General features: G+C 40.1%; 1 protein-coding gene across 5 annotated transcripts in view; it reads left to right on the top strand.

Annotated features, from left to right (window-relative positions):
• CTDSPL2 (CTD small phosphatase like 2) overlaps positions 1-12,069 on the top strand; it is a 91,066-nt gene that overhangs the window by 30,850 nt on the left and 48,147 nt on the right. For 4 of the 5 annotated variants that reach the window (XM_006170743.3, XM_006170741.3, XM_006170742.3 and 1 more), the window contains exons 3-4: positions 5,882-6,020; positions 8,402-8,551. In XM_006170743.3, coding sequence (XP_006170805.1) covers positions 5,882-6,020; positions 8,402-8,551 — 289 coding nt within the window. The remainder of the gene's footprint in view (positions 1-5,881; positions 6,021-8,401; positions 8,552-12,069) is intronic. The other variant, XM_014585101.2, reaches the window with a different exon arrangement.

Below are 12,069 nucleotides of genomic sequence, written 5' to 3'. Positions count from 1 at the left end.
GCGCGCTTGCCAGACAGAGACAGAGAGACAGAAAGCGAGAAATCACCCCCCAGGGGGGATGGCCATGCTGCAATCCCTTCTCCTCCATCCTCCTCTCGGGATCTTGGGCGCGCATGCACACGTGTCTGGCGTGAGTTTTAAGCCACCGGGTCCGGGACACGAACCACAGTCGACTACATGGGAGTCCAGTGACATAGCCATTACGGTAACTGCTGGTCTCAGAGATACTATTCTATTGATAGTTGATGTTTTATTATGATCATTTTGTGTAGGATTTGACATCTATACTTTTGTTGCTTATTTTATGTAGAACTAGTATCTGAATTTATAGGGCGTTGTGTAATTCAGAGTATCATTCTGAACTAGTTTGTTCATCTTGTGTTGTGTTAAAGCATATAGTGATGATTTTTGAGTTTTCCTGTCTCTTTACTTCCATCCTCCATGTTTATCTTGAAGTTCTTTTTTTCCCCCTTCTCTATTGTGCCTCTCCTACACTTGCTGTTTTAATTCCACTCCCAGCACTTCCTTCTTTCTACAGATCCCTATGGAAGAGTGGAGCCATGTTTGGTCATTTATAAGAGTTCTCAGGAGTGGGATCAGCAGATGGCGTAATGGCTACATTGCTGGACCGTGATTCGAATCTTGGACCCAGCAACTTAAAACTCACATAAGGCACATATACATGCATACCCAAAATCCTGAGAGGAGAATGGAGGAAACAGTATTACAATATGGCCATCCCCCTGGGGGGGTGATTTTGCTCTTTTTGTTTCTCTATCCGGTGAGCACACACTCTACAGCCAAAAGTCTCTTAAAAAAAAAAAAAAGAGTTCAGTGGAGCAAAACTGTTCTCATTATTTCAAATCTAATCATGGACCCCCTTTGGTATTGGATTGGGCAGCAACTGCTGCTCCTGTGTCACCTGGTATTCTCAAGTTGGTCCAACCATTTTTCCAGTGAATACCTACTTGTAAAGTATCTTGGACTTTTGTTCTGAAAGGTACTGTCTACCTTGTTGCATCTTTCTGCTTTCTTCTACATTGGTGTTTATAATTTAATATTGTTACCGGTTTGCATTTTGGAATTTACAGAGATACCTTGTTTGCTGGTCTTGTTATAAATGTTGGTTCGGTTTTTTTTTTTTTGTTTGTTTGTTTGTTTGTTTTTTGAGAGCTTTTTGCTATAGGGCACGTGCGCTTTGCCAGACAGAGAGACAGAGAGACAGAAAGCGAGAAATCACCCACCAGGGGGGGATGGCCACGCTGCAATCCCTTCTCCTCCATTCTCCTCTCAGGATCTTGGGCACGCACGCACACGCGCCCGACGTGAGTTTAAGCCACCGGGTCCGAGACTCAAACCGCGGTCAACTACATGGGAGTCCAGCGACATAGCCATTACGCTAACTGCTGGTCCCAAGGCTCATTTGTTTTTGTTGTTGTTGTTGTTTCTTTAGTCTGAAAGAGTCTGTACTTACTTGGGAATTCAAACATTAAGACCACCACCTTCTGGGACGAGCAGATGCACAGTGATTATGTCGCTAGACTCCCTTGTAGTTGGCCGTGGTTTGAGTCCTAGACCCAGTGACTTAAACTCAAGCCGTGTGTGTGTGTGTGTATGCATGACCCAAAAATCCCCAGAGAAGAATGGAGAAGAAGGATTTGTGGCATGGTCATCCGCCCTTGGGGTCGATTTCTTGCTTTCTATCTCTCTGGCAAGCTTATACGCCCTATGGAAAAAGAGTAAGAATAGAAAAGAACAACCACTTCCCAGAATTTTTCCCATAACAGTTTGTCTTAAAAGATAGAAATTTTGGGCCAGCCTGGTGGTGTGGTGGTTAAAGCTACAGGATCCCACATGGCTGACTGTGTGTGCGGTAGCTTGGAAAACACTCTGGACATGTGTGTACTTGCCTAGAATCCCAAAAGGAGATTGGATAAGAAGAAATTGTGGCATGACCATCTCTCCCATGGTGTATGAGGGAATATGTTCCCATTTGTTCTCTCCCTCTCTGTCTTTCTCTGATGAGTATGTGCACCCTATAGCAAATAAAAAAGTAAAGCTTTGAAAAATGCAAGTTCCAAATAAGATATTATACAGAGATAAACAACCTATGCAGTAATGTAGAAATACTGTTTTTCCTAGTTTCTTTTCTAAAAACCATAACATGTCCTAAAGTGTCTCCCAATTATGCAGTTTAATGTTGAAGTAAGACTGGGATTGGATGGAGCCAGCAGATGGCATAATGCCCAAAATCCCAGGAGGAGAGTGGAGGAGAAGGGGTTGTGGCATGGCCATCTCCCCTTTGAGGGGGGTGATTTCTCGCATTCTGTCTCTCCACCAAGTGCACGTGCCCTATAGCAAAAAACTCTTAAAAAAAAAGAAAAAAAAGACTAGGATTGAGTGACAGGTTGTCTTTCAGACTTGAATCATCGCATATTTTAATGCATTATTCTAAAGAGGAGGAGGGTTTTATTTTCAGTGACTATAGAACTTCGACCTTGGCTTTAATAGCGTCCCCCTTTTTTTTTAAAGTACTATTTTATTTAACTTTCTTTTCTTTTTTTTGAGAGAGAGGTTTTTGCCAAAGTGCGGGTACACTTGCCAGAAAGACACAGAGAGAAAGTGAGAAATCACCCCCCAGGGGGTATGGCCATGGCATAATCCCTTCTCTTCCATTCTCCTCTTGGGATCTGGGCACACACATACACATGCCCAGCGTGAGTTTAAGCCACCGGGTCTGGTACTCGAACTGAGGTCGACTACATGGGAGTCCAGCGACATAGCCATTATGCCCACTGCTGGTCCCAATTCTGTTATTATTATTTTCCAGTTTGATCAGATGGGGGAAGGGAGAGAGAAAGCAAGCCACCAAGTACAGGCCTTCAACCACATTAGGCCATGTGGGAGTCCAGCACCTTTAACCATCACGCCACCTGCTGGTCACCCTCTTTTTTACAGATGTAATCTAAAGTATTTGAATGTGTTCTCAGTTGGCCACAGTGTAGTCTGATCTGCCACAGTATGTGGTACCTCTGCAGTATTAGTTAGATCATATGCTATTGGTAAATAGGGGAATAGTGTCAGTATAGCATGGGTATTATGTTGGTTTATACATGATTTTCTCTAAACTAGACAAGAGGATCTTGAATCATAGAAGAAGAATTTTATATTTCCATCAAGAAAGTAAAAACTTTAAATTCTGCTGCATAAGCAAAAGTCCTTGTATCTGTTTTTTGTTGTTGCTACTGTTTTGTTTTTGTTTTTTAAGTTGGAAGTGATAACCTACAGCTGAGGCTTCCTCCCCAGAGAGATTACCCTGGTCCAGTGAGGGCTCTTTGAATGTGGTGATTTCATTTCCTTTTGTGTTCATCTCTTCCCTGCCCCCCTGCATTTTTACCATAGGGCCCATGTATTTGCCAGAGAGAGAGAGAGAAAGGGAAAGTGAGAAATCACTCCCCTTCCCCCCCCATAGGGAGTATGGCTATGCCTCAATCCTTTCTTCATTCTTTTGTTGGGATTTTGAGCATGCATGCGCATGCACCAGCACCCAGCACATTCCTCAAATGTGAATTCTGGGACTTAAACCACAGAATTAGCCTTGTGGGATCCCGTGCTTTAACCATTATGCCACCTTCTGGCCCTGTGCTTATCTTAACAGTAGTCCTACTGATGTTGAAACTCCATTTCTCACATCTGCTTCATTGTTTTTAGCACATTTTATTAGGCCCTGAGAAAGTGAGCCAGCTACTATTAGCGTCTGACTGTGGGGTGTCCTGGTTATCTCTGGTGTTTCGAGTCATTAGTGCTATGGTTAAAAAGTTACAGAAGCTTTAAGAATCTGCCCATCTCCGGGACTTTTTTCTTCTGTGAGCCTTATTACTTTTAGTGTCGCATCTTGGAGTGTCTAAAGGAATGTATGTATTTATGTTCTAACAGCTGTGGTTGTATAGTTGAAGCTTTGCTTCATTATTTCTTTTCTTGAAGGATTTTGTGAAGACATCTCCTGTATTTTCTGGTAATGGATATCACATGTTTACTATATAAGGCTTCCTTTTGTCATTTTAAAATACAGGAATAAGCCTGGACTTGTGCCCCAAAAATCCTGAGAGGAGAATGGGGGGAGAAGGTATTGCAGCATGGCCATCCCCCCTGCCCCCAGAGTGATTTCACGTTCCCTCTCTCTGGAGCACACATGCCCTTTGGCAAAAAAACAAAAACAATAAATACAGGGAAATGATAAACAGTTAAAATGTGAAGAATTTCATTGCAGATCACTGAGGCATTTTGTACTTTCTCCATGTTGTTTGGTTGGGCTACTTTTTATATAGAAACGTTCAGGTAAAAGTAAAATTCTGTATTGAATGATACTTGCAGTAACATTTTTTTAATTTTTAAAATCTAAATAGAGAACTGAAATTTGTATCATTTTATATTTGTTAGATATGTCAGAATTAATATTGCTATTCAACCTTTAGAACATGCACAGTAGTGGGAACAGCAGATGGCAATGATTACATGGGAGTCGCTGGACTCCCACATGGTTGATCACAGTATGAGTCCCAGACCTGTGCTTGAAACTCATGCCAGTTGTGTGTGCATGGGTGCCCAAGATTCCAAGAGGAGAATGATGGAAAAGGATTGCATCACGGCCATTCCCGCTGGGCGCTGATTTCTTACTTTTGTCTGTCTTTCCGGTGAGCGCACACACCCGATAGCAAAAAACAAACAAACAGGGAACCAGCAGTTAGCGAAATGGCTATGTCGCTGGACTCCCACGTAGTCGACTGCGGTTCGCGTCCCGGACCCGGTGGCTTAAAACTCACGCCCGGCGCGTGTGCGTGCGTGCCCAAGATCCCGAGAGGAGAATGGAGGCGAAGGGATTGCGGCGTGACCATCCTCCCCCTGGGGGGTGATTTCTCGCTTTCTGTCTCTATGTCTCTGTCTGTCTGGCGAGCACACGTGCCCTATAGTGAAAACCTCTCCAAAAACAAACAACAACAACAAAAACAAAATTCTCAAAAAAAAAGTGCAGTAGTAGCTTTTAATAGTATCTATGGGGTAAAAGCATCAAATACAAGAGGATAGAGAAGGTACTTGTACTTCTATGAGTAAAAATGTGATTTTATATACACACACACATACACACACTGTATTTAATGTATAGATTTGAAAAGCAAATCTAATTCTTACCAAGAGTTTTCAGGTAATTGAATTAAAATAGGGAGGAATTAGAGCTCAATATTAGGTAATGTAAGAAAACACTCAATGAGAGGAGTCTAGAAAAATTTTGCAGTTGAGAAAAATTGATGTCTAAATGGAGAAAAATAAACAGGTTAATCCTAGGAAATGTATTATCTTGGTTAGTGATATAACAGAATAGTGAAACTGGTTATGTGGACTTGCCTCATACAAAGCAACAAATAAAAAGCTTTATTATAGGATAGACTACTTGAGTTAATTAGGTCATTTAAATAGCTGAAATTGGCAGTGTAGATTTGGTAATGACAGACCCTATTCTTTTTTGGTAAGATGTGATTTATCAGGTATCTCCTACACCTGAGTGCTCAAGAAATGATCTCTGTTTTTTTGGGACAGTTCTAAAAACAATTGAAAATTGTTGAACATTCATAGTATATTGTACAATTCAATAATTGAGAGCATAGAAAATGTAATAGACTATTTGTGTATTTTAATTGTGTTAATATGCTCACAATATTGTCAAACTTTTCCTGTGTTTTTATCACTCTTGGATATTAATTGCATATTGTTTTTCCTGGACATGGAAAAATGAGGAGTAAGTATACCATAGCTTATCATTGTGAAAGTGTGACCTGTAAGAATGGCTATGCTCAATGCATGTTTTTTCCTATTATATCTTAAGGAAGAGAGAGAAAATCCTTCGAAACGGAGTAGAATTGAACGTGATATTGATAATAATTTGATCACATCAACACCAAGAGCAGGAGAAAAGCCTAACAAACAGATATCTCGTGTAAGACGGAAAAGTCAAGTAAATGGAGGTTTGTTAATATTTAGATACTGTTTTATTTAGATATAAGAGTAGATCTTGCCTAACATGTTCTTTATCTTTTTAAAAATACTACTTTGAGCAATTTCTTAGTTTTGTAATATTTTTTGTATGAACTATTAGTAGCATGAAGTTCAATAAAAATTTATCTTCTTAAAAATTTTCATTAATTAAAATAAGTAAAGGCAGAGTGACTAGCATTATACTGTTTAGCATAAAAATGTGTAAAGGATCAACATTTTTTTTAACCTAATAAACCATTTCTTAAAGCAGTTATATATTATGTCTTAATATAATTGAAATACGAGCAGAAATATTTGTCCGACTCATGATGTAAGAGCACAGAGGAACTGGGTTCACTCAGGCCAGTGGTTCTTTTTTTTTTTTCTTGGAGATGTTTTTGCTATAGGGCGTGTGCACTTGCCAGACAGACAGAGAGAGACATAGAGACAGAAAGCGAGAAATCACTCCCCAGGGGGGATGGCCACGCTGCAATCCCTTCTCCATTCTCCTCTCGGGATCTTGGGCACACACGCACAAGCGCCCGGCGTGAGTTTTAAGCCACTGGGTCCGGGATGCAAACCGCGGTCGACTACATGGGAGTCCAGCGACATAAAAATAAGTAAAGGCAGAGTGACTAGCATTATACTGTTTAGCATAAAAATGTGTAAAGGATCAACATTTTTTTTAACCTAATAAACCATTTCTTAAAGCAGTTATATATTATGTCTTAATATAATTGAAATACGAGCAGAAATATTTGTCCGACTCATGATGTAAGAGCACAGAGGAACTGGGTTCACTCAGGCCAGTGGTTCTTTTTTTTTTTTCTTGGAGATGTTTTTGCTATAGGGCGTGTGCACTTGCCAGACAGACAGAGAGAGACATAGAGACAGAAAGCGAGAAATCACTCCCCAGGGGGGATGGCCACGCTGCAATCCCTTCTCCATTCTCCTCTCGGGATCTTGGGCACACACGCACAAGCGCCCGGCGTGAGTTTTAAGCCACTGGGTCCGGGATGCAAACCGCGGTCGACTACATGGGAGTCCAGCGACATAGCCATTATGCTAACTGCTGGTCCCAGACCAGTGGTTCTTAACTGGGGATAGTTTTACACCCCTGGAGACATTTATCAGTATCAGGAAATTGTTTTGATTGTTACAATCTGCGGGGGGATTGTTGCCTGGCATCTAGCTGGTAGATGTCAAGGATGCTGCTAAATATTCTACATTATACAAGATAGCCTCTCACAACAAAGAAAAATCAGACCTAAATGTCAGTAGTGCGGCTGTTGATAAACCGTGTCACTTCTTTACTGCATTGCTAAAAATCCCCTCAAAGTCACAAAGAAGGAGAAAAACATTAAGAACAAGCAGAGAAAACTAAAAGAACACTTTATAGAGCATGGGGTGCTGTTTTAACCAGTGGCAAATTAAGCGCATAATTTCTCTCACTTCCCAGTGCAGAAATACACTTCTATTGTTAAAGTGACCACTGTGGAGAAAAAGGGGAGCAAGTCAGAAGAGGATGGAGAAAAAGGAGACAGAAACAAGTTAAAAGAGCTATTACAAGGAAATAAATGTACACTATGTAAAATTGTGGAGGCTCAAAGGATAACTAATCAAAATATTTTTATTTTAAATTTTCCAAAAATCTGTGGAGTATTCTATTTAAACAACTGCTTGTTCTTTCTAACCAGTTAGGAAGTGGTGCCTCAATGGCCATAAATAATTTTTGCTATGTTGTATATGGTCTTCAGTTTCAGTAAAGTTATGTTGCTTCTATTTAGCTGATAATCATTATAAATATATATGAGAGAAGGTTTTATGAAGTAGGCAGAATGCTAAAAAGTTAGCAGAAAGATGCATTTTCGTTACACTGTTGATGTGAAGCCTTGTAGTTTTTAACATTCTAGGTATAAATCATTTACTTTGAGAAAGCTCAATAAATGTTAGCATTTATAAAGCTTTATAAATAAGTAAAGACCATTTGATTTATAAGTGATTTACCTCAGGATTTTTTTTTATAATTATTTTATTTAACTTTTTATTTATTATTTATTTATTTGTTTATTTCAATTTGACCAGAGAGGGACAGAGTGAGAGAGAGAGAGAGGGAGAGAGAGTGAGAAAGCAATCCGCCAGGTCCAGAACTTGAACCATGGTCGGCCATGTGGGAATCCAGCACCATTAACCACCAGTCCACCTGCTGGCTCCTTACCTCAGGATTTGTTCAATAAGCTCTCCCAAACATTCATGTTGATGAGTTCTTATTAAGTGTTTTGAGGAAAAAAGGGTCTTACAGTGAATTATTTTTTTACAACACATTTCTGAAAATGCTTTCTGGGTCACTACTTTTCTATTTCTTTCTTAGAAGCTGGTAGTTATGAAATGACAAATCAACATGTAAAACAAAATGGAAAATTAGAAGATAATCCTTCTACTGGCAGTCCTCCAAGGACTACATTGTTGGGGACCATATTTTCTCCTGTCTTCAACTTTTTTTCACCAGCAAATAAAAATGGTAAGTCTAAACTATTGACCATAATTTGGATTAATAAAAATTCATAGTTTTTTTAGTGTTGTAAAGATATTCTTTAGTTCAGTGGCATATTTTGTCAGTGTCTTATGTTTATCTTCAGCCTTGTTGAAAATGTACAACTCCGTAAAAGCATTTTTTTGTAACTAAGATAACAACAAATTATATTTTATTCTGTTATAGTGAGCTCTGTTTTCATTATCTGAAAAACCGGATGATATATTTTGGGCTAGAAGGAAACACTTTACTTGTTCTGTGTTGAGATGATACTGTAACTTTTAGAGTAGTGTATAGGAGATAATATTATCTAGAAACATTTTGAATATTCTAGATCATTAAATGGAATTTATTGAAAATTATTCAGATGGGTTTTTTGATAACAGTTTTTTATCATTTGCTTGATTTTCCCTCCTGCCATAGGGATTTTCATTTTAGATAAATAATAATTCATCCCATTTCATAAGAAGTAAAACCACCCCAAATAAAATGAATTGAGGTCTTTTTTTTTTTTTTTTTTTTTTTTTTTTTTAGAGGTTTTTTCTATAGGGCTCAGAGACAGAGAGAGACAGAAAGACAGAAAGTGAGAAATCACCCCCGGGGAGGATGGCTATAGTAAAATCCCTTCTCCTTCACTCTCCTCTCGGGATCTTGGGCATGCATGCACGCTCGCCTGGCATGAGTTTTAAGCCACCAGGTCCAGGATGCGAACTGCGGTCGACTGTGTGGGAGTCCAGCGACATAGCCATTACGCTAATTATATAATGTCTTTGTGAAAAAACCAACATTGGCTTCTCCCTGCCTCCATCATTTAAGCTTATTTGTTTCCTTCATGAAAGAGAGAAAGGCAGGTCTTAGTAAGGTCCTCATACCCCAATCTTCCACCAGCTCTGCAGTCAGCCAGATTGTGGGTGTATCTATGGAAGTGCCTAGGACACTGAGGTAGATCTGGGAAATGAACCCAAACCCTTGCCATATGTTCTTTATTTATTTATTTATTTATTTTTTGGAGAGGTTTTTTGCTATAGGACATGTGTGCTCGCCAGAAAGACAGAGCGAGACAGAGAGACAGAAAGCAAGAAATCACCGTGCCAGGAGGGATGAGGGATGGCCACGCCGCAATCCCTTCTCCTCCATTCTCCTCTTGGGATCTTGGGCACACACGCACATGCACCTGGCGTGAGTTTAAGCCACCAGGTCCGGCACTCGAACCACGGTCGACTATATGGGAGTTCAGCAACATAGCCATTACGCTAACTGCTGGTCCCCCATATGTTCTTCATCATCATGCAGCAATGTCCTATTGCCCACACAACTGCAGCTGGTCCATTTTTTTTATACTTTTTAATGGCTTCACTGATGTCCTTTTTTCTAATTAATGCCTAATTTCAAACATAGTCATTTAGTCTCCAGGTTGAGGGCAGGAGATCATGTCTTATTTTTTTATCTCTCATGGTGATGAGATAGTATTGGGCATGTGGAAGATAATCATTGAATGCTTTTTTGCCTCATTTTTAAGTTCTAATTTTAATTATGTTTACATTCCCACCAACAGTGTAAGATTCCTTTTTACCACAGTCTTGCCAGCACTTATTCTTTATTTTTTTTAATCTTAGCCACTTAGACTGGGGTTAGGTGGTGCCTCATTGTGGTTTTGATTTGCATCTCCCTTATGATAAAGGATGCTGAACTTTTTCTCATATGCTTTGGCTGTTTGTATGTCTTCCTTGGAAAGTTGTCTGTTCAGCTCATTGGCCCATCTTTTAATTGGATTGATTATTTTTTTTGTAGGTAAGCTGCTTAAGTTACTTGTATATTTTGGCTATCAGTCCCATATCCCAGGGATAATTTACAAATATATTCTCCCATTCCAAGGGCTTTCTCTTTGCATAATGGATCTTGATTGCCAAAAATCAGAAAATCAGCCTGGTTCACAATGCAGTCCAGAAGCCAGCTTCAAATTTTACAAAACATCAGCAGAATTATGTGCAAATGTCTATTTTTCCCATTCAAGTTCTTAGACTTTCCCTCATTTTCATGACTTTTATGGATTCAAAGTGTATTTGTGGACCCCCCCCCCTTTTGGTTCTTCTATGTTTCCTTCTGAGCAGATACAGGTCCTAAAGTCCCAGGAACACCCCATTCTGATTTTTCAGTCAGGACTATGCTAGAGCTAGAAGCCACAGTGCACAATTCAAGTCCGTGTCCTGGTTAGCCTGAAAACATACTGGGTGCATGTCTGGGATCCTGGCAAGGTGGAGGACCAGAAAAGGGAGATGAAGTAATGGCTGTGGCCTGTAGAGGGCACTTCTCTCTCTTTTCTCTCTCTTGGGCAGGTGCCCTTGTCTTCCATTCTTTTCTCGGGACCTTAGGCATGCACACACATGCACCCGGCATTAGTTTAAGCGACCAGGTTCGGAACTTGAACCACGGTCGACTACATGGAAGTCCAATGATATAGCCATTACGCCAACTACTGGCCCCAGAAATAAAATATTTTTAAGTGTTGACTGGGATGTGAATAAATTAGACTCTTTTTCCATCATTTGTTGAAATAAGAAACAGTGCCACCAATGTGTAAAATAGGCACTTACTCACATGTGCTCACATGCCCTATAGCCACTCCCTCCCCCCCCCCAAAAAAAAAGGAAAAGGAAAAAGAAATCCCTCTTGAATTAACTCATCAACAAGTTTCCGAATCTCTAGTTCCAGTCTACTAAGTGGAAAAACAACCATTCTCAAGACTGGCCATACTCTCAATAAGAGAGGACTTCAAAAGGCTTGTGGAAAAAAATGAAATGAATATACAATTAATTTCAGTGCAAAAACAAACTGGACTCGGGGTCAGTAGGTGGTGTGGTGGTTAAGGGGACGGGACTCTGTCTGTCTCTGGTCAAATTAAAATAAATAAAAAATAAAGTTCAATAAAATAATTTTTAAAAAAAATTGGAATCCAAGTATAGTTTGTATGCTACATATAGCTTGTATGCGACAAACAATCCCTTGAGATTCTGTGACATCTCCTTTCTTTCATATCCAAGCCTATCTTAACAGTAGTCTACACCTGTTACCTCTTTCTTACTCTCCAAACCTAAGGGTATTAGCCTTCCAAATTCTACCACTCCTCTGAAATTATTTTGGCAAAAAGAACCAAGAACCTTCTAACTTTCAGGCTTAGTTGTGTATTTTCAATACTCATTTCCTTTCTATTTTTTTGGAGAGGTTTTCGCTATAGGGCGCGTGCGTTCACCAGACAGACAGAGAGAAACAGAGAGGTAGAAAGTGAGAAGTCACCTCCCAGGGGGGATGGCCACACCGCAATCCCTTCTCCTCCATTCTCCTCTCAGGATCTTGGGCATGCACACACACGCGCCCGGCATGAGTTTTAAGCCACCAGGTCCGGGACGCGAACCGTGGTCGGCTACATGGGAGTCCAGCGACATAGCTATTATGCTAACTGCCCAGCATGTTTTTTCAAGCCACTTGGTCCAGGATTTGAACTAGGG

This window comes from Tupaia chinensis, unplaced genomic scaffold (genome assembly GCF_000334495.1).
Source record: "Tupaia chinensis unplaced genomic scaffold, TupChi_1.0 Scaffold148874_1, whole genome shotgun sequence".
Lineage (NCBI taxonomy): Eukaryota > Metazoa > Chordata > Mammalia > Scandentia > Tupaiidae > Tupaia > Tupaia belangeri.
This window is presented reverse-complemented; position numbering and strand designations above follow the sequence as displayed.